This window comes from Sander vitreus, chromosome 18, assembly GCF_031162955.1.
Source record: "Sander vitreus isolate 19-12246 chromosome 18, sanVit1, whole genome shotgun sequence".
Lineage (NCBI taxonomy): Eukaryota > Metazoa > Chordata > Actinopteri > Perciformes > Percidae > Sander > Sander vitreus.
The window spans coordinates 10,597,802-10,621,345 of record NC_135872.1 but is presented as its reverse complement, the minus strand read 5'-3'; the positions used below and the strand labels follow the sequence as shown (position 1 = coordinate 10,621,345).

At 39.2% G+C, this 23,544-nt stretch overlaps 1 protein-coding gene across 2 annotated transcripts in view; it reads left to right on the top strand.

Moving 5' to 3' along the window:
* Positions 1 to 518: 518 nt before the first annotated feature.
* Positions 519 to 23,544, top strand: part of ppp2r5a (protein phosphatase 2, regulatory subunit B', alpha isoform) — a 42,684-nt gene continuing 19,658 nt past the window's right edge. For both annotated transcript variants that reach the window (XM_078274007.1, XM_078274008.1), the window contains exons 1-2: positions 519 to 1,621; positions 15,909 to 16,105. In XM_078274007.1, the coding sequence (XP_078130133.1) occupies positions 1,474 to 1,621; positions 15,909 to 16,105 (345 nt within the window). In that variant the 5' untranslated portion in view covers positions 519 to 1,473. The remainder of the gene's footprint in view (positions 1,622 to 15,908; positions 16,106 to 23,544) is intronic.

The window sequence follows — 23,544 nt, the reverse complement described above, 5'->3', positions numbered from 1 at the left end:
TTTTGCGAAAACTCGAGACTCACTGCCCGATGACCTATCCTAACCTCAACCGTTAGAGGTCAATGCCTAACCAACTTCTAGCGAGGGTTTCGTAAAGCTAGGGACACAACCCACTAATATACTGTAAGTCAAGCCATATGCTTAAATTCTCAGCTGATTAAAGTTATAATATATAGTATTTTATAATTATCCCCTGACCGATTTGATTTTACTTTAAATGTTTCGATCTCTCCATTGAATCTAGGTTAGATGAAACATGAATGATTACTTTCCCTAATAAAACACACAAATATACAGAATAAATAACCTCTTAAATAATTAATATATACTACAGCTGCCACTCCTCATTCAACTGTACAACGTCACGTATTTGTTTTCACATGTCACATGTTCAGGGCTTCCGTTCAGCGACACTTGATTGGTTAAAAAGTTTACAATTGTTTTAATTCTCTGCTTGTGATTGGCCCTTAGAGGCATCACTCAATGACGTACACCTGTCAGGCTCTGCAGTCCACAGATCTGTGAAGTCAGACAGACAACGGCTGTACTGGGAGTGTTTTATGGCTGCCTGCTCAGCACGACGTCCAGTAATTTTTTTGTATTTAAGAATACTCGATGTTTTTAGAAGCCGTGAAAACGAAACTATCGATCTTTATTAAACGAAGAATGTAGTCAAGACCAAGTCGACTGAATGTGAACACGGCTAACTTTTAAGTGCTAACGTTAAATGACTCAGTCGTCGAGCGAAATTCAACTTCATCGATCGCAGATCTTCTTCTGAAAATACACTCAACGGAAGTCTCACTAGGATTAAAAGCAGTGCTTGAAGACTTGGACTTGATGTTTTACGAAGACCTACATGAAGTTAACGGGTCAACTATCTTTTGTAACTTTTCTTCCTCAACAGCGGTGCAAACTGTTGTCGTGGTGGCGTACATAAACGTCGGCTAATTTTAGCAAGCTAACGTTAGCTAACGTTAGGTAGCCAGCAGCGTATCGGTACAGTAGTTTGCTACTGTCAAGACTACGATTATTTCAGGCAACTTTTTATGACAATGCCTTTCAGACGTTTTGCAACAGGTAGACCTTTAGCAAATACGACGAAGCAGTAAAAAAAAAAAAACATCAGACACTTTCAAATTTATGTGATAATTGTCCTATGTTTGTATCTTCAGGTTATACTGTGGGCAATATCATGAGTTGTAGTTTGGCTTTTTGGTTCGTGTTTTGAAGATTGTTCCAGAAAACAAGTTAACGTTACCCGAATGATGCAGTCTTTGAACACAGTCTAACCCCAATACCGAGCGACCATGTTGGATCATACAGACTAACAGCAGACTTGGAAAGGAGACGATCTTCAAGTGGTGCATTTGGCTCCATATTTTTGTGCTAATGCGAGCAGAAGAGGACACATTTGAATTGGCCTAGGGATACAATAGCTTATCTGAAGTCTTCGTCAGTTTGTGCATCAAAATGTCGGCCATCTCCGCATCCGAGAAAGTGGACGGGTTTACGAGAAAGTCCATGAGGAAGGCCCAGAAACAGAGAAAATCCCAAGGCTCTTCTCAGTACCGCACACAGAGCGCTCCGGTGGAGCTTTCACCCCTGCCGCAGCTCAAAGGTACGGTAAGAGGATGAAGGGGTCTGCCGATTAAAATAAATGGGCTCTCTCATGAGCAGTGTGTTATGTGTACTGCTAGATCTGCAACAACAATATTCAGCATGCATCCCATAATATGAATCGCAGCAACATGAATAAGAGGAAAGCAATATGTGCAAATATTTTACAGTTTTACATACAGTGCTGCGCATAAGGCCACCCGTTGTTTGAAGCTGCTGGACGAGGAAACGCAGTGGTCAAAGTTTACTGTCTGCCCAAGTGCATTACATCAGTTTTGTGCTTTTAGTGTAACATACTGCATTTTCGCAACATTTTTTTGTTTACTTCCCTTATGAAAAAAATGACATGCAGAGGTACATCCAGAGAGTAATGTTTAAGGGGTTAAGAGGGATTTATGCTTATGCATCAATGTTGTGGAGGCCACAAAAGGTAACTACAGGGAGAAACAATGTATAAAAACACAAGTGATTGGTCAAAATGAGTTTCTTGTGTTTTCCTCCTGTATGTTGATACTGGTAGAGACTGTTGATAGTGAACAGTTGAAAAAAGGTGCAGTAATGTTTTTTTCTATGGCTTGACAAGTTTATAATTTGATGTTACAAAGCCATTTCCAGTGCAAACATGCTAAATTATAACTCAAGTGCTGTGCCAGAGGCAGGATTGCTGGAATGACTCAACGAAGAAGAAGGCTTAACTCATTCCCATTCATTCTCAGACACAATCCAAATCATCCCAGCAAGGCTAAGAATTTGCGCTTGTATCCTGCAGGTCACAAGCTAGTTGATCCAAGCCTGATACTAAAGCTTACTCACAATACTACAGTTGTATTCCAGCACTTTACAAGACTGAAAGGTACCTGGTAAGAGGTATCACAACTGCTGCACTGGAGGAAATGGAACTACCTGTTGAATATCAGGTAGTTTGTTTGGGATTTGTTAGTTTTTACAGCTTGTTTTTCACTGGGCTCATCTGTACCCTGAAGCGACATGTGTGTTCAATGAATGTTTGTCAGTTGCAACTAGCAAGCACTAAGCCTTAGAATAGTGCAGTATACAGGACAGCAAAAATGCATCAAGTAAAATGTGACACTGTGTGGGATAATATGGGTAGCCAGTATCAAACTTTGGAGAGTCTGTTGGCAGTTGATGCAGTAGTCTGTTAAAGGTGGAGAAGGGCATGTGGGCTGGAGGTCAGGTAGAGTTTGGCATATGGCTTGATCAAGGAGTGTGTTCCCTACCTGTCAAGTGTAGTACTGCTCTTCTGGAAAGGAAAAGTTCCTAACTTAATATTTATTTGTTGAATTGTGTTGCTTTCCCGATTCTTCCTAACCGCAAGTGACACATGTACACATTTTGATATTTATGTAAATTCAACAATTAGCCTATGCAGTGTTTATTGCAGGTTGACATTTTGAGTTAAATATTTTATACTTTGATGTTGAACTCCAGGCTGTTTCAAACTAGAGCCGGACGATATGAAGAAAAATACAATATCGTTCAGAAAATTACATCACTTTACTGTAATGTAGCCTTTAAAACCAGGAAAAGACAACGTGTCATATTACGATATCAGAATTATCCAGCCTATCGTATATCAATATTGATATAATATCGATATATTGCCCAGCCCTATTTCAAACTCTCCCATGTGATTTTTAAGCACAGACACAATGATCCATGGTCATTATAGTTTAACATGCCTGTGGTTAAATCTGCTTACAACCGTGTGTATTTAAGTTCCATTCACAACATTGTGTGAATTTCCACTGTGTACTTAAACATGTTACACAAGTTATTTCACTGTAGCGTAGCATGCATCTTGCATTGTTTACATCAAGCTAGCATCATACAGAAGGATGAAAATATTAAATTGGGGAATTGGTTAATCTTTGTTTACTAATCTACAGTATAATAGAGATAGACAGAGATATAACATAACCTATAACAATATATACATGTATGGCACTAAGCAATATTAAAGTGGCCATATTCTGCTCATTTTCAGGTTCATAATTGTATTTTGAGGTTGTACCAGAATGGGTTTACATGGTTTAATTATCCAAAAACACCATATTTTTGTTGTACTCCACATTGCTGCAGCTCCTCTTTTCACCCAGTGTTCAGGTCTCTATTTTAGCTACAGAGTGAGACATCCTACTTCTGTACCGTCTTTGTTGGGATTCGCACATGTGCAGTAGCTAGGTAAGGCTCACAATTGCTAGCTAGCTGTTTCTCTAACTGCAGTCAGTACAAGGCAGGATTAGCTGGGAGACTTCTTCTAAACGAGGGAGCACTTCCAACTTTGCGTGGAATACCTGCAGAATAGGGACATGTAAGTAGTTCTTTTGTAGATTATGGTGAATTTGTGTGTGTTGTAGCAGTGTTTTGCCATTGAGAATGAGGGGGCTAACCGCTAGCATGGTTTAGCCCCCTCGTTTCGGCTAGTGACGTAGAAAATCCTGCAGATTTTGAACAACTCACCCGGAGACTGAAGGCAGGTTACATTCAGAAACCGTATCTCACTCAAAACAGCATGGATGTTTTTTTTCCCAAGTTTGTATGCGTGTGGAAGCACCAGAGACACAAAATAAATATATTTTTTTCCCTTCATAATATGGACACTTTAAATCCTATTGTGGGCCACACTAAAAACTGAATTTGAGGTATTGACACTTTCCGCCTTTGCTCATAAGGGCTTGTATTTTTTTTTTTTTTTTTTTTTTTTTTTTTTTTCAAAATGTCATGAAATTTAAAGAGTAATTTACTCACATTTATAGACAAGCCTCAACAGCGTATCACCAGTGTTTATGTTAACTGGAGGAACAAGTACAGTTAAAGTAAGAAAGACTTGCCTGGTCAAGTAGTTGGAACTTTTTAACATTATGCAACTTCTTAAGACGATGAAAACAAAATATCTTATGAATGAGTTGGTAACAACAATGACTGCTGTAGAAAATGTAGTGTCTAATATTTCATTTAGAATCTTTTATGTTACATACGGAGAGCAGATAGTTTAATTGACTTGAACCAGCATGCTTTGCTGCCTTGTTGACAAGCGTGAACGTGACAGCTAAATTATCCGACTTTCTTACATTTAAAGCTTGAGGGAGATTTATGCCTTGTCATGGTGAATACTGCTGGTGAAGAATTATGGAAATCTGTATTTCAGTTATTTAAGAATCTATTTTTTATTAGGGTGTGCAGGTTTAAAAATGACTCAGGAATAACTCTGATGTTGCATAGCCTTGACTGTAAATGTGAGCACTAGAGCTTGGAGCACTAAATGTAAAATGTGTTGTACTGAAATCAGACAAAAGTGGAGTATTATACTAAAATTAGTAGATATCAGTGTTTTCCCTGCCATTATAAGGCTTAGGCGCAGCACCTAAGCCATTTTGGGCAGCACCAAAACCAAATGTAACTAAAATACTTTTTTCAGATCTAATGGTTGTAGTTGGTTCCCAGTGGAACTTTTTTAGTTTTGTCTTTAAGCTTGTTGAGTGTCTTTTTCAACGTCTTAGACACATATGGTGTGTGATGGTCCAAAATTATGTGAAATTGCATAGTTTTTTGTGAGGAAGGACCTCTAAACCCCCGCCAAATACGTGCACCCAAGTCTTCCACAAATCTATGGAAAACACTGGAAATGACTGGCACAGAAAAGAAATGTGATACACACTGTGTAGAACATATTTTGGGGGCATCTTTTGCCCCCGCTGTCTAAAAGGTCTGACAAATACTTTATTCATCCTCTCTTGCTCCTTCATTTTTTACATATTTTAAAGGAGTACTCCACAGATTTAGCATTGGTAATATAACATTGTCGCACTGAAGATGATAGTTTTTCACAGCAAAACTAGAGATTTGTCTTTTATATTTCATGCATTCTTCTTCTTTTTGAAACCTGGCGCCTTCATTTCCTAGACTGCAACTTCACTGCCGGCAGTTCAGTTGGAGAGTCAGGTGTGTTATGCTAGTAGCGGGCGGCTAATGTAGATTTGAGCTGCTAGCCTCATGCAGAGATGAAGAGCGGGCGACGCAGGTCTGGTAAACTCACTTCTTTCTAACTCCCAGATTATCATTTTTATTTTCAAACTTGTAGTCTTCAGCCCCAACCCACAGTGACATTACGTGTCAGTTTATCAGACTTTGCCTCAGGAGCCACAAAATGCTTTTATACAACTTTTTCACATATTGAGTAGTACACCCCAACACCTGTAAACAGACTTCAGTGTGTAAAATTGTCGCACTTCCTCTTTAAGCCACCTTGTTGGCCCTTATTCAAACGTGTATTAACCCTTCAGATATAAAAAAAACTGCTCTACAATAAATGTACCAGTACGCTTACTTACCCATATGGGAGCTAATCACTTATTACCGTTCTCGCTATAGCCAGATTGGCTGCACATGTAGTATGCTGTGTCTGGCTCCTGACATTGATGCCAAGATTTGACCCACTCTTTTCCACCATCACAACCAAGGCTCCATGCAGATTTAGAGCTCATTAGGCACTGACCACCAGATGAAGTCATTAGCGAAGTTAGTATCTGTTTTAGCATTTCATATAGCGTGAAATATTCTCTCCTGATTGAACTATAGCTATATGTTGCTTTGGCCTCACTTAATCCTTGCATTGACTCGGCATTCATTTTGCCCTTGATAGTGCTGAAACAATTTGTTAATTAATTGATTAGTCAATGGACAAAAAGTAAATCAACAAGTAGATAGTAGTAGATATGTCATTTTATTAAAAGATAGTGATGGGGGGTGGGAGAGAAAGGGGATGACATGCAGCAAAGGGCCGCAGGTCGGATTCAAACCCCGGCCACTGCCAAGGACTCAGCCTACATGTGGCTCACACTCTACTGGGGGAACTGGTCCCCCAGTGACATTCATGTCATTTTTTTTTAAAGCAAAAACAGACTGTTGATGGGACCAAGTAAGTGATTTGAAGACATCACCTTGGACTCTTGAAATTGTGATGGACATTTTCACTATTTTCTGACATTTTATAGTCAAAATGATGATGAACATAATTGGAAAAAGAGCCAGTTTTGATTACATCACCCTTAAGCAATTGCTCAGCAATGTCTGTTCATGGAAAACATGTTCACTCTATTGGCTATTGATTGACAAGCCACACAGTCTGTTTCCATCATGTCTGCCAGCAAGGAAGGCAAATCGATAAATACTTTTCCAGGAAAAAATGGGACGAAGCTTTTGTGATGCTCTGCGGTGGCATTTGTGTTCTTGTGTCTGTTGCTGTCGGTGTCATAATTGTGGCCTCTGGCAGGTTAGGATCTGCTTCCACCTTTTTGTAAAAACCGCTGCCTCAACGTTATTTTGTGCTGGTAGTCTGCTGGCTGAAGATGTGGGTTGTGTGAAGCTGTGCTCTCATAATGACCAGCTGCAACTAGGGCTGGACAGTATTACATAATACATTTTTATCATGGAAAGGGGTGCTAAAGCTGTATACCACAACATATCATTTTAGATGGAATACAAAAAAAAATGAGATGGTACTTATTTATTCTCTGGAGTGAAAGTTACAGTATTCTCAAGTAACTTATGTACTTCACAGTGGTGCTTTCATACATCATGAAAGTTAGGAGCTCATTATAGTGCACAGCTGACTGGGTGTGTGCTCTACTGTTTGCTGCTGTACAACTTCTGGATTTTATTTATGGTAGAATGATTGCAGCTTGGTACAACATAGCAAATGCAGCTTCTCCCCCTTAAAGCCCTCAGTTTTGATGGAAACTGTGTCTCGACATTGATACAAAGTTATGGCATGTGTCATCAACCTTCCACCGGTGGCTTTTCATCAGTGATTAATTACTCAGGCACGAATGTCTTAGTTGTGGTTTTAATTTCCACAGCTATGCTTCAGCAAAGCACATTCTCAAACATTAATTATACTTGCAGAAATGTTTCCGGTCTGTCTTCGTCTCTTCACCAATCTTTTATTAGCATGCAAATATGTGTTTGAGCTTTAACTAAGTGTATGCTCTTTCTTTAACATGCAGTAAGTTAAACTGATGCTGCACTTTATGTGACATGGCAGTTGTATGCCAGAATAAATGGTCCATATAATAGTGCAACTGATATTTTGATTGCTTGGCATAAAGTCTTGCAACACAACCAGAGCGCTCCACACTGACTCTTTAGAAACCGACAACTAATACCAACTTCTGTGACCTTCCCCATTTTCAGTTGATCTTTTTCTTCATACAATATCTTATCCAAAAAGTCTTGAACTTCACCCTCTCCAGCACCTGCCTTCCGTCCCCCTTGTGGCCTTTCTCCATTGACTTGAATATAAAAGTAAGTGCAGGCAGCTGGTATGGGATCATTTAGGATTGGCGAACCAATGGCGTTAAAGCAGACCTTGACGTGTTGAAATCTACTATCCGTGGCAGAAATAAGAATGTGCTGGGCATCCGGCCTACCGGTTTTGTTCACCCTTTTTCCATGCACAGCCCCGGCCTCCCTTGGCCATATCATCTGACATTCACCTTTCTCAGCAACTGTAACACATGCTCAACTGTCAGAGTAACCCAAAGAAGTAATGTGAGTAAAACACTTGTATTTTCTCTGCGACAGGATTTCTGTTCAAAGTACAACAGTTTAAAGTCCAAAATACAACTAAACCTCTAAAGAGTTTGATTTATTTCAAAGAATTAATTTCCCTGTCATGTTTTGATCATCCTTGGACAGAAAAAACTTTGGTTTTTGTGATAAGATAAATAAGCACTGGAAACTGTTTGGTGTTTTTAATGGGCTTCAAATTAGAAACTGGCTTAAGTAGAACCTATTAAGTGGCCCACTTGTTTTCCTTGCTTTGGACTTGATGTCAACACCTAATAAAACATACATAAATAACAAATAACTGGAATTAGGAAAAATAACATTTTATGCCCTCTGACCAGTCTAGTTTGATTCCAAAATCTTGACATTTAATTGTCCCTCTGTCTGGTTATACATGATTTTGAAACACCCTCTGAATGATGTCTGGTTAACAACTGAAGCTCCTAGTTGGGTAAACAAACCTATTATCCACAGCTATTATTTATTAGCATTTTGCTGGTAGCTGATTGGCTGATGACATAATTCAGTTTTTCTTCCCTGATTGGTGCTTTTCTAATGTTTTATACTGTGTTCTTTGATGCTACCCTGCTGGTAGTGAATATCACCACACAGCTGCCTCTAGGCATTTTTCTGTTGTTTGCTAGCAGACGAAATTGACGAGGAGGCACCTTCACGCAATACAAGTCAATGGAGAGCGGTGAGTTCTTTTCCCCTCCGGTGGGGGCGGGACTTAAATGCGCGCTCTCTCTCTGCGTTAATGGTCACATTTGGCCCGCAGTAGACTGTCACTCCTGTTTTTTATTTACAACTTACCAGGCATATTCTGCACATGTTGTACTTATTGCTACTTCAATATGCTTAATAAGATGCTTTCAGGTTTGTAATACCGGGAAGTTAGAACTAATGTACTAATTCATTTTATGTTTCTACCTATGTAAATATTATATGTTTGTCTAATAGGCAGGCATGTAATTCCAAACCATTTGCAGACAATACTGGAGCCTTAACAATAGCACCCGCAGATGTAGCACTCAAGGACTTTTTAATAGAGATGCACCGATAGACCGGCCGGTGACCGGAATTGGCCGGTTTTCACGTGCTCGGCCATGACCGGCGACCGGCAGGTCAGTCTGATATATGCCGATTTCATGCCGGTCAGTGCTACAATTAACTGACAACATAAGTTATACGTGTTACAGTTTTCAAGGACGCATGCACGCGACAGCACAGTCTCTTTTTCCTTTCTCTCAACTTTTCTGCCGTGTGTCGCACGTACCCGCTCGCGGTGTGAAGCGCGTGTCTCAGCTATTCTCGCACATGTAGGGAACCTCGTGAATTAACCTGCAACATGTCAGCTGTTTGGAAATTCTTCAGCGTGTGTGCAGAAGATAACAAGTTTGCAATATGCAACACCTGCAAGGAAAAAGTAGGGCGTGGAGAGACGACACCAAAATCATTTTCTTTTAGTTGGTTATTGGATGTGAAAAGAAGGAAATGGTTCTAACATTGCACTTTAGATGTGTGTGAATTTCCCACACCAGGAGTAATTTATATAGTTCTATTTTATAATGATCCATTATCTGTTCAAAAAAATGTTCTATGTTCTGTGCAAAATGTTCTATTAAAGAAAAGATATAAATAAATATTTGTGTGTGCTGTAAAGTGGCTAGAAAAAATGAAATCGGAATTGGCTAAAATCGGTATCGGCTGGCCTAACTCAAAGAAAATCGGAATCGGCCTAGAAAATTGTAATCGGTGCATCTGTACTTTTTACTGTCATCTCCGACTGTGAGTTGTTAGCTAGTGCTCTGGAAGTTACTGCCAAATATGAAACCCTACCAATTTTTAACATACAATCTGTTTTTTTTGGCAAAAGCCTTTTCACTTCTCTTAGATTTCCATGTTTCAGTGTGCAAAAAAATATTGTCAAGGAATGAGGGTTTGTAAAGCACTTTCAAGTTACAGCAAAACACCCTAAATTAAGTAGAATATGCAGTGTAGAAATTGTTAGAACTACACTTGCTGAAAAGGCAGAGTCAGTACTCTGGATTCAGCATCCCAGGCAGACATTGCTCTGCATACAGTAAAAATGTTTCTTGCAAGATTGGAAGACCGTTATCTAAACAACGGTCTTTATCTTGAAAATAACCATCAATAACCTGAAACAGTTAATTGGTTGAGCTTTTTGTGGCCATGGAAAAATTCCATAGTGCACCTCTAAAACAGGTCATAGTTTGAGCAACCACTTTTCAGATGACCCAAGGTGTGTACAACCTTCTCAATACTGTTGTTTATCATGAATTTATATCTAGGTAGGTCTGTAGAGGTCAACTCAGTGTACTTATTCAATAGAGCAAAAACAGTGGCAAATCCAACTAAACACTTGATTGTACTAAGTGACAAAGGCTGTGTACTAATCTGCCACGGAACAGAGGTCACCTGCCCTGCGTACTTTCCTTAACTTTGTTTTGGTCTCTTTCTGCTCAGCTGTAGTTCTGTGAAATGTTGATGGGCACCAAAAGGGCAGGTTTTTAGTGTTAAGCAGTTTTGACGTGTGAGCTTAGGATTTCTGAGGTGTAATATAAACGTTTGTTGTATATTTAACTGTGTAAAGATTAAGACATCCAGTGTTTCTACCATCATGGTCACACTACAAATCTGTCCCTATAGTACTACTGCCCACGCATTAGAGGCAAAGACACTGCTTAAAAACAGTCAGAAGAGCCTTTGTAAAAAAATAAACCTTAATACTGAGATTTGATACATGTTTTTACAGTTTTGAAAGAGTATTATACATTGAGACAGTAGTTTCCTTCTGTTTGACCACATTTTGGTTTTGAAAAGTGAAGTGCCGTTGCTACTTAACAGTGGTAATCAAAATGCAAATGGAGGTCAGACAATTTTATTCTAGCTGCACAGTATCAAACTATCAAATCTCTGAAAAGTATATCTTTGTACATTTAATCTTCCTTATAGAACAGCATGATATTAAAGTTTATTGTGAATGCATTTTAAAAATGGTATACTTGCAAATCTTCACACAAATTCCTGTTTTGGTGTTGAAAGAAATCTGCAAGATTGCCATAAATGCACCCATCGAGTGATGCATTTCAGTTTTCGATCACTGGTGCCTGCTGCTGCAGTATAAAGCAGCACATTATTTATCCAGGGCACAACACACATCAGTTATTGGGGCAGTGAAACATGGAATATGGTTGCGTAAAATGGTTGTTTTAACATTATACTGTGAAAGCTGGCTACAGCCTCAATGCTTCTCTAGATCCCTCAGGATTCAGGGCTCTACTAGAGGCATGAACACGTTTCTTTTTAAAAAAGATATTCCCTCATTTGGTGTTTTGATGACAATGGTAGCGAGCGCCGTCTAACATGTTGGCTCAAAATCTTCTGTAATGTTCTGTTGACGTTTGTTGACTGTGAAGGCCATTTTGTACCTATCAAATTATTCAGTGACCCCCTTGTGCCTTGTATAGTAACATGTGCATTTGTAATCTTTCTCCTCATTTATTCAGGTTTTCCCTTTAACTTGTCACTTGTCTCTATGTGGTTAATTTAACAATTAAAGGCACGTTTTCTTCAAACTGTCTGCATTGCTGTGGTTGTAGAGCTGAGATCCTACTTCCTGTTTTTGTCACCAAATCTGGTCTTTGTCGTATGTTATACAGTGTATGTTTCTGACAAGCCAGTCTTTAAGGCAAAACTCTATTGTTTAATTGTAGTGTCTCCAACATTGTACTTCTAAAAGTCAATGCTACGATAATTGGAAACGTACAGCGTTGACTGAATTAAACTTCAAATTTTGTGAAATATTACAGCTCAATGGATTGAAGTTCTAAGCGCAAACGTTACTGCAAATTAGTTTAATGTGTAATCTCTTATGCAACAAAGATTCATTCATTCAGGGGGAGTTTAATTTCAGCACATGAACACCAAGACTTCATTTCAGCAATTCTTCTGGTTATGCAATTATAGGATTTGGAAATAACAACAGCATTGTGAAGCCTGCCAAACATGCTTTGTTCTGCAAGTATGCTACTAAACAAACCCCGACATAGTATTTGTCTCATAGTGACGCACCAATGTGGTAATTCACCCATTCACTGTAGGCTGACAAATATGACCATTAAATAAGACCCAGGTAATAATATGACTAAATAGCTAGTGCAACATTTGGTTTCTACATGTAGAGTCTGGTGTTGCTAAATACAGAGCAGATGAGTTGCCAGGTTTCTTTTTTTTTTTTTTTATCAAGTTTTATTTATTTATTTATTTTTTTTGTATCAAAGCTGAAGCCTGTTTTAGGACTCGGTAGATGTGTGTGATTCTTCTCGGATTTTATTCCACCAACAATAGCATGGTTGGTGGCGACTACTTATGAAATTGTGCAGAAACCATTCAATTCAATACATTTGACTTATAACGTTATCAAATGGCTTCTGTTCTTATTTGCTGTTTGGAGCAAAATGATGCTTCTTGTGTCTGTTAGTGTAACTATGAGATGAAGAGATCAACAGAGCCAAAGCCTTTTGTGGTATTTACTCTAACTCATTCTAAGGAATAATTATACACACCGTGTGCTGTAACTGTCTCTCCTTTTTTAACCCTGCTACTTTCTTACTCTTGTCCATGTGTGGTTATGGAATTGCATTATTGCATCCCGTTAATTGTTTAAGTGAATCCTGAAGCTTTGTGTAAGCTACAGCAGTCAGAATGTGCAGTACAGGGAGATTACCGTTTATTAAAAGTCGGCCACATTGTAATACCAAGATAAAACTTTCATGTGGGAGTTATTTTATCCTTCAGATTAACATGGCCATTTATTGCTCTGTAACAAACTCTGTATAGATCTTATGCAGCTTGTAAAATTTGGAATTTCTCTCTGTTTCCAGTGGTTTTTTCTTTGTTCTTGTACATAGCTTTATAGTTCTAATGGAAATATTTCCCTTCCTTTTCTAAGCACCTTGAGGAATTAGTGCACTAATGCATCTGTATCTGAAAGGCAGAAATGGCATAACATTGGGAAAAGCATCTGCATGTCAGACTGTATCTAACCGGCCCAGCCCTCTCCTCTCAGGGGGATGAAGACAATTCCCCGTAAAGAACAAATGATTTGGTTACTCAGAAAGCTTAGGGAAAACACAATATGAATACGTGAAAGCCCCACTTAAATGTCGCCTGCATTGTTTCCAAGAAACAGCGAGTGAAGTTTGTCGTCTTATGCATGACCTTGAGTTATCATGAAGAAATTGTGGAGCATGCTTTAAAGAGAAGTGTATATATTTAAGATCCGCAAAAAGTGAAGAGCTTGGAGCTTAGACTTAAAGAAGTAGTGGGAAATGCTTTTTTGCGGTCATTCCACGAGTTAGATGAAAAGATCGATACCACTCTGATATCTGTGCAGGGAATATGTAGCTACAGCCAGCAGACTAGCTTAGCACAAAGACTGGAAGCAGGGGTAAACAGCTAGTCCAAAGGTAACAAAATATGCCTTCTAACCTACTTTAAAGCTCACTAATTAACATGGTATATCTTGTTTTTTTTTAACCTTTTGTTTTTACACCAAGGTTTTTTGTTTTGTTTTTTACAGATAAAACAAACGAGATACAACATATTAATTTAGTGAGCTTTAGCGGTGTTGTTAGCTAGCTGTTTCCAGTGTTTGTGCTAAGCTAACCATCTCCTGTCTGTAGCTTCAATTTTACTGTACAGACATGAGACTGGTATTGATCTTATTATCTAGACTAGCACTCTGCAAAAAAGCAAATAAGCGCATTTCCCAAATTGTCAAACTATTCCTTGAAGGTGCTGTCAGAGTGCTGTATCTGTCTTAGAGGCTTCAATGTGTGCTTTTCACTGGCACTGCCATGCAAATCACTGAAGGTTTGAATCCAGCATGCCTGCCCAAAGTGACACCCAGCGTTACACAAGTGGGTAGAAATGTGAGCCACCCATGTGTCGTGTTAAGAACAGCACAATCGGGCCACAGGGTCATCCATGGTCCTCTTTCCTTTCTGGTTCCAGTTTGGTATTCAGTCTGCCCTTTGAACGTGGAATCCTTTGAGATTCGATACTTTGGAAATTTGGCATTAAGACAGAGTAGTGCGTTAACAAGTGGGCTTGGTGTAGTTGCACTCGGATATTGAGTTCACTCAGAGCAGCAGCCAGTAGTCTGACCTGTAGAGTTCAGGTGTGTAAGTACTTGGTCAGCTGTCAACACCACTGGAACATTTCACTAGGTGTGAGACTCGGTGTGAATCTTTTGGCAGTGCTTGACTGTGCATTGTCCTCATGCCACACCATTTTATGGGTAATGCCTTTCCAGTTGCATAATATCGCTCAATAAGAAAGTCTGCACCATGACACACCTCCCCCCGGCCCTTTTGCCTTTTGCTGTTAAAATAAAGAGCTAATGCACAAGTGTGTTTGTGTGTTTTAGGGCTGGAACTAATGATTATTTCCATGATTGATGAATCTATGAATTGTTTTGTTTATACAATTCCAGAAAATATTGACAAGAGCCAAAAGTGACAAATTCAAATTGCTTGTTTTTTTCCGACCAACTTTAAAGCTCGAAGATATTCGGTTTATTCTCATATACAACAACCAAAAGCAGCTACACAATCCACACATTTGAGCAGGAACCAACAGAACAAAATGATTCAACGATTATTCGATTATCAAAATATATGCCAATTCATTTTCTCTTGATCGACTAATTGTTGTAGCTCTACTGTGTTTTAGAACAGTAATCCATATCAGTATTTGTGTGTTTGAGTGTCTGTAGCTATTGTAAGTATGTCGAGACCTGCTTCACATGGGGTGACTTCACATCACATGCATGTGACTCTGGTGGAGACAGGAAACGGTACTGATGAGGAGTTGCTAATGAAGAACTAAAATTAACTAATACAAAATCTGAATGTATTAACTTTAAATGTCCAATTAAGTCATTCATTTTAATAAAGACATTAATTAGTACCTTAATGGCAACAAGTGTCATGGATGGCCTCTATATTTGCGTTACAGTAGAACCTTTGGGGTCTCTGGTTCTTCGAGGTGTTGAAAATCAAACCTGCAGTGTTGGGTTACTTAACTGTGTCCTTCTGCCACCATTACAGAAAGAGTCCTGTGTCTGCAGCGATGAGCTGCTGCTGTGTTGGAACAGAACATCACTGTACAGTGTGTCACTGCATTTCTGGACAGCCGCCACATGCTGTTTATAGCTTAGCTGGGGTCAGGTTTGACAGCTCTAATAACCCTGAATGCACTCACCGTCTAATCCATAAAAGGCTTTACAATCAAAGCCGAGAATGACTGGATACACGGTGTATTGTGTCTGTCTGTCCAGCAGTTTAGTTAGATATCTGGCGTTGTGCAATAAACTAGCAATTGAGGGCATTTATAGAATATCTTTTTTTGTGTCGATGCGTCTTTAATCCTGTTCATTGATGATTTGAATTAGGGTTGTTAAAAACAAAAAATAATCTTAACCCATGCTCTAAAAATCTTACATTGCCTACTGTTCTGCAAGCCACACCACCAAGGGAAACAGTTGCAGCTATCATCCCCTCTTGTCTCATCTGTAATCTGTTTGCATTAAGCATCAAAATATGCTTTCTAGTGTGTGGGTATATAAGCAATGACTCAGTGTATTTCCTCTTTTTTTTTTGGTATGATTCCAGATGCCCCCTCCACAGAGCAGCAGGAGCTGTTCACCAAGAAACTCCAGCAGTGCTGCATGCTCTTTGACTTCCTGGACTCGGTGATGGACCTGAAGAGCAAGGAGATCAAGAGGGCCACACTTAACGAGCTCGTGGACTACGTTTCCACCAACAGAGGAGTGCTGGTGGAATCTACGTACCCAGAGATCACTAATATGGTGAGGAAACGCGTAAACGGGGCTTTAAGTTCTTTGGGGCTTCTCTAAATTTCTGTGGCCTTTTTTTTAGATTTTGAAAATGGGAGCAGTTAATTGCAAAGTTATGTGCTATTACCAGTGTTTATTATTAAACAGCAAAGAGGTCTCCTCTCTGTGTCACTGTGCAAAAATGGAGGCCCATTGTGTGTCTAGACAGGGTGTGTCACGTCAGAAGCACAAGACCATCTTCATGCCAAACCCCTTACCATACTGGTTCCATTTAAGACCAATATTCTGGGTGTAATTTGAAGTTGTGTCTGTTTCTTTCCTGCTCTCTGTCTCACGGCCACTGCATCACCCACTAAATACAGTACATGCATTGTTTGAATGTTCCACAAACATTCCTCCTTAAATGATCACAATTTGAACCATTAGATTTGTATTTATTTATTTATTTACCAGCCAGGAGTCTTCTCACATTATGGCTGTCAGTCATTATTATTTACATGGCAGCATAGTTGCAAAAAATTAGCATGTGACGCACAGCTGTGGTATTTATACTTGCCATCCCTGTCTGGTGTGATTGTTATCAGAGTATCAGATGTATTCTTAGAAATCTGAAAAGAGTAACTAATCAGAAAGTCACCCAGTGAACAGTTGCATGTGAAAATGACACAGTAACTTAAATTATATTTAGCTATATTTAATTAACATTTTATCTGGATTAGGGCTGCACGATATTTTGTTTTATCATCTACATCGCAATGTGCGCGTTAGTCACATTGCAGGACGTTGCGATGTTGACGCTACAACGTCTTTGCTGCTTGATATAAAAGTAAACTTTCACCGTTCTCCTTTTCCATGATTATTACCGGCCGACCCTTCCCCTTTAAGACAGGTGGTCATGTGACGTAACGTTAGTTATGGGAAGTGAGGCTCTCCTGTGTGTAGAAAAGTACTGTAAGCGGCAGCTGCCGCTGACACAGTGATGCACATGCTTTTCCATGGGTAGTGAAGCTACAGTAGTCAGTGTTTTATGGTTGCTGCAAAGACAAACTAAATCACCTGATTAATGCAACGTAATCACGACATATCCCGGCCATTTTTCACCAGAGAAAGCTGTTACCAGCCAGGCTAAAGCTAACATAGTTAGCCTAAAGAAACAAGGCGTCTGTCCCAACTAACGTTATGGTTCGGAGCCGCAACGCTGGAAAGGTAACGCTAATCTACAACAGCAGTCTGTTTCTGATATAACGTAATTTACACTGATTTTAGTGCTCTTGGATACACAGTTTGTTGCAAGAGTGTGACATGCAGGCTCTGCATGCACAGCAAACCAGCAATCATTATCAATTTTAATCAATTCATCAAACAACCAAAACAGGCCCTGCTAGTCGACCACAACCTGACATTTAGAGGAAGCAACATGCATGCATTATTAATATCATTCACTTTAGTATTTCTTCCTAATTTCCCACTCCAAAATCCCTTCAGAAGAGTCATCACAGCGCTTACTTGCTTTGGTTTTTGTAAAGCATTAAAGTTCAACAAAGACTGGTTCACAGTAGAACATTTACTTTATTTTTATTTTCTTTGTAGATGCACTCCCCATTTTTTTTATATATATATATATATATATATATATATATATATATATATATATATATATCCGTGTCTTACCTGCAGCTGTTGATTTATAGAGGTGTGACGAGATCTCGTCCCACGAGACTTCTCGTCGAGGTAAAAAGTTGTCTTGTGATATCGGTCACAAGTACAGAGCAGCAGCCAGTAGATGGAGTCTGGCCTGGTTATATCTGGCTTTAAAGATGAGTCTGGCTTGGACTTCTAAATTAGCAAGATCGCCCGTTCTCCAAAGTTGCTATATGTAGCTGATTCTGAACGAACTCGTCTTCGAGATGCACGTGTTGTAACGCATTTTTAGTCATTAAAATGTTAACACAATAGAACATATTTGACCATTACTTTTCTTGACATTTTATGGGAAGCTGAGCTTCCCTTGCAGTCTAAAGTCTAAACCAGACGGCCGACCCTCGGCAGAAAAGGCAGTTGGTCTGATCAGTCTCCCCGAGTTGGTCAAAAAAGTGCCTCAGAACACACCAAAGCGACGAGACGTAATACGTCTCCATAACAGCAGGCGGCGCTAATCTGTATTGTCACCCAAAAATGAAAACCGGCAACTGATTGGACGAATGTGTCACGTGGGTCAGATTTCTCCGGAAATATAAAGCCAGACTGTCATGGCGGCTTATTCAGAGTACGATCTCATAATTTACTGAAATAGTTCACCGAAACGTGTTTCTGAAAACATTTTAAGCGAGAAATAGGCCATGTAGTTGCTGAATCTGTCTTCATTTCAGATCGACAAAGGTCAGTTTAAAAGATTTTCTTCAGATTTTGAGAGACTCTAGTCACGCTAGCTCACACTAATGCAATCACAGATATGAATCACATCTGAATCACATCACAAGACATGTCTGCTGTAGTTAATTTGCCGTTCATTTTAAACTTATAACTTCATATTATTTTGTGTGTCTTCATTTGAATAAAATATGCTTTGATCTGAAACACAAATGAATGTGAGCAGGTCATCCACCTGGATAATTAGCTACTTAACATGTAGTAGACTGGGTTTCCCGCAGCACTTTGCAGTTAAGGCGGGGCGCCTTAACAGCATGCGCCTGCCACCTTAACTAAGTCGTAAAAAAAATAAAAAAAAAATAAATGTATATCTATCTATCTATCTATCTATCTATCTATCTATCTATCTATCTATCTATCTATCTATCTATCTATCTATATATATATATATATATATATATATATATATATATATATATATATATATATATATAGCTATAGCTCTATATATATATATATATATATATAGCTATAGCTAGCCCTTTCACCGTCGCGTGCTCGTCGGAGTTTGTCAACAAATGTGCGGCCAGAGATGGGGAGAGTGGACTTACCGGAGCATTGGCATATGGCAGGCAGAGAGCATTTATATGTGCATCTCTGTCCTGTTCTTCACATCAGTGAGGCTTTCTTCTCTTGTTTCAACGAAGTGAATACATGACGAAGTGACTGGAACTATCCATCACCTCTCGTGGGTGGATTCTCAACGTTCCGGCTGCTGTTGCCCGGTCTTTGAGACACAGCTTTTTTTTAATCACTACACGCGGTTCACAACACACGGTTAGTTAGCGTAGTTAAACACTACACGCAGTGAAATTACGTGTCCTGTTTTTATTTCACACATACTATCTGCTTTGAGTGAGTGAAGCTATGGGCTGAGCTCTGTTATCTCAGAGCTGTTAGTTTTGGAGAAGAGTTGTCAGGCGAGGTGGAAGAGAGCGTGTCACGGAGGATAATGGGAGCCATGCGAGTAACACTGTTATAGCACATGTTTTTTAAATAATAAAAAAATATTTAGTGTTTAATAAGTAGGCTAATTGTTAAATGTAGTACAGAGTCTGTAGTCTATCTATATGCATACCCCCCCCTCTCCAGGCTAAAATAACACGACTCGGGCCGATGCACAGGTGTTGTCAGTGGACCTTCTTTGTAATCCCATTTATTTATTCAGGGGCAGGATAGAGGGACATGTGTCCAGCTCAAGAGCAACCTAGTCCTGTTTCTACCGACAGGCTTCTGAATGAGGTTAGACAAATTGCAGCTGCACTTTCAGAAAGCTTGATTGATGATAGCTCTCCCAGATACTCCATGCTTGGCATCAACATAATAATGTAGAGGTGAGGGTTTAAAGTGCTGCCCATTATTCTGCTGCAGCAAGGACTGCTTTGATCACTGAGGTTGTTAGGAGTCCAAACAGCGAGGTTTCTCATCTATTTAAAAGATTGTATTTGCCAAATCTTTAATTGTTTAATTGTGTTTTGAGTATATTATAGAACACATCTTTCAGTTTTGTTTGTATTTTTTCTTTTCTGTGCTAGAGATAAGTGAAAAGCCAGCACAGTTAGTTCCATTTTATTTGCTTTAAATCCCACCTTTTTTTTTTATCCTTTTTGCTAATGCTGCACTCAATGCTTGTAATTTTTTCTTTATCTCACCCATCTCTCTCTCTCTCTCTCTCTCTCTCTCTCTCTCTCTCTCTCTCTCCAGCCTCCCTTGTCACCAGCAAGTGTACACTGCTTTCACTTACAGCACTATCACTTACGAACAGCACTTTTAGGATCCTCCTACATAACTTTCACACACATATCACCGTTTCCTTTTTTATCTCTCACACTTCCCATGTTTGCAATCCTTACAACAATATTTTCTCTTGTTTTGTCCAACTGTAGTTATTTTTCAACACTGAAGAGGCTAGGGGACTTAATTAACGTACCGGATGCTCGTGTGGTAAATTATGAAACCTATATTGTACAGTGTGCATCTCTGACTACTCAGAGAACCCACCCCCCTTTTACCACCTGCACTCTTAAATTGTTGGAAGTTAATCGTATTGGTCCGAATATCAGACAGGGTTTTTTTTTCCTAGAAAAAAGTCTGGAAAAAGTGGGGTCGTCTTATAATCGGGGTCTAGACTTTCAGTTGTTCAAGTCGCAGAACGTAAGGGACGTCACCTGTTTCAACGGCCAAAAGAGAAGTCGGCTATAAACTATAGAAATAAATTAAAAGCATGCCAAATTAGCTATCAGCAGTTTCTGTATGTAATGTACCCATGGATGTATAGACTACTACAGTCATGTGAAAATATTAGGACACCCATGCTAAAGTTGACTAAAAAGAGGAATAAAAAAAATGATCTTTTGCAAATTGATCTTAATGCCTTAATTACAAAAATGAGGAAAAATCCAATCTTTAAGGACACCAATTTTCTTTGTGAATGAATAATGTATCGTAAATAAATAAATGTTCTTCCTTAAAATACAGGGGGCATACGTAAGTACACACCTGTGTTAAATTCCCATAGAGGCAGGCAGATGTTTATTTTTAAAGGCCAGTTATTTCATGGATCCAGGATACTATGCATCCTGATAAAGTTCCCTTGGCCTTTGGAATTAAAATAGCCCCACATCATCACATACCCTTCACCATACCTAGAGATTGGCATGGGGTACTTTCCATAAAATAATCTCTCAATGCGAATCAAACCAGCTATTAGGCTAACTGAAATAAAACCATGCCAATCTCTAGGTATGAATGTCATCTTCTGTGAAGAAGACTGCAGTTACAAAAGAGAAACTAGATGGCAGGTTATAGATATAAGTTGTTACATTATGTTAATAAATATTTATAATATAAATTTGACAATGTAGTGTGGTACATTGCAAACAAAGGTCAGATATTATATTGCATAAAAGTCTAGTCTAAACATGGCATAGCAACCTGTGCTTTAAAAGAAATGAAAAATCGAGAATCGAACCGTGACCTTAGAATCTAAATGTAATCGAATCGAGGATTTGGGCAACCCACCCTGTGAGTCATCTGATTTCGGCTCAACCAATATTCCGCCTCACACCAGAGAAAGCAGCATGATATGTCACAGAGAACTTGTATAGGTGGCGCACTGATTTATATATCTGCATCATTATCGACATCTGCATACAGATGGTTATGTAAAGCAATTACTGTGGTCTAAAAGAGTGGTCAGTCACGCATCAGGTGAAAATTGTTGCTCTTGTTGCCATTTTTATATATATATATATATATATATATATATATATATATATATATATATATAAGCAACTTATTGCAGAGTTGTCAAAAGTGCTTCTTACAGCAAACAGCCAGAAACTCCAGAGTGCATGAAGCATTCAGTCAACAGGTTCCGTTACTGTTTGGCTAAAGAATGGGTGAGATGCTGGATGTAAGTAAGTTTGTACAATTCTCGATTCCAGATGGTGTTTTAATCAGCTCAGAAACAGCTGCACTTGCGCTGTCGGACTTTTCTAAAATAACAGGAAGCACACAAGCAGGCAAATAACAGCATGGTACAACAGTGGCCAGCTGAAGGGCATCTGAATGCCCAGCTCATTCAGCCTTGAAAGGAGGCGGGCTACAGCAGCACGAGACCATGCTGGGTACCATTCCTTTCAGCTAATGCCAAGATCAGACTAAAGTGGTCATGTGAAAAATCTAAACCAAATCATCTGAATATCACAGCACCAAAGCATTGTTGCTGACCAAGTTTACCCTTTTTCAATGCGTACTTCCAGCAGGGTGATGTCTCTGGATGCTTCCAGGAATATTATGGTGACTTTTGTTAAAAAGCTGCAGTAAATGTGTGATACTATCAAGTCAACATTAATTCCTAAATTAAAGAGCGTATACAGCAATTTGAAATCACTTCCTTTAAAGGTCCCATGACATGGTGCTCTTTGGATGCTTTTATATAGGCCTTAGTGGTCCCCTCATACTGTATCTGAAGTCTCTTTCCCGAAATTCAGCCTTGGTGCAGAATTACAGCCACTAGAGCCAGTCCCACAATGAGCGTTCCTTAGGATGTGCCATTTCTGTGTCTGTAACTATTGAGGAGGAGAGGGGGGGCAAGGCGGAGGGTGGGGCTGTGGCCTTGACCAACTGCCACTTTGCTCGTTTGAAAGCCATGATGTCTCTCTCTCATAGGGGGGCCGAATTCTCTGGGAGGGCAAAGCAGAGAAAGGGGAGGTAACCTTGTTCCTTATGAGCTCATAAGGAGGTGATTCCAGATTGGACCATCTGAGTTTTCATTTTCTCAAAGGCAGAGCAGGATACCCAGGGCTCGGTTTACACCTATCACCATTTCTAGCCACTGGGGGACCATAGGCAGGCTGGGGGGGGAACGCATATTAATGTTAAAAAAACCTCAAAGTGAAATTTTCATGCCATGGGACCTTTTTTAATAATTCAGGCCGCTTAGGAAGCAAAGCAGTGAATGAGGAGATATTTGTCAGGTGTGCCTCATGAAGTGGCCACTGAGTGTAAATTAAATAAATCTTACACACCAATAGCACAAGTCTGACATGTCACAGCAAGGCCATTATTTTCAATGTATGGAGATTTTGGATGGATCTTTTTTTTTTTTTTTTTTTACATTAAAATGTAACCTGTAGAAACCTAGTTAACTGCAACTTGATTCATTTTGTGCTGCCTCTTGCAAACTATTCTTCTATTGCAAATGTCTATTTTCAGATTCTTGTTAGCGTTGGGTGTCAAGCTTTAATTAGCTGTATGTTTTAGTAGGACATCAATTCATTGTCAGATTTATTAGTTTTTATGCTTTGTTTTAAGAGTTTTTCACCCATTTCTGCTCGCTAGTTCAGAAATGAAACTCCGTTGCAAAGTTTTTCTGTGGGTTTTTCAGCAGTCAGAATTTGGCCTACTGTCAGGTTTAACATTTATTTTATGGTTCCTCTCCCATTAGTGTCATTTGGATTTTCCAGCTGCCAATATGTATTTTAATGTTGTCTTTATCACTTGAGCATGAGAGTGTG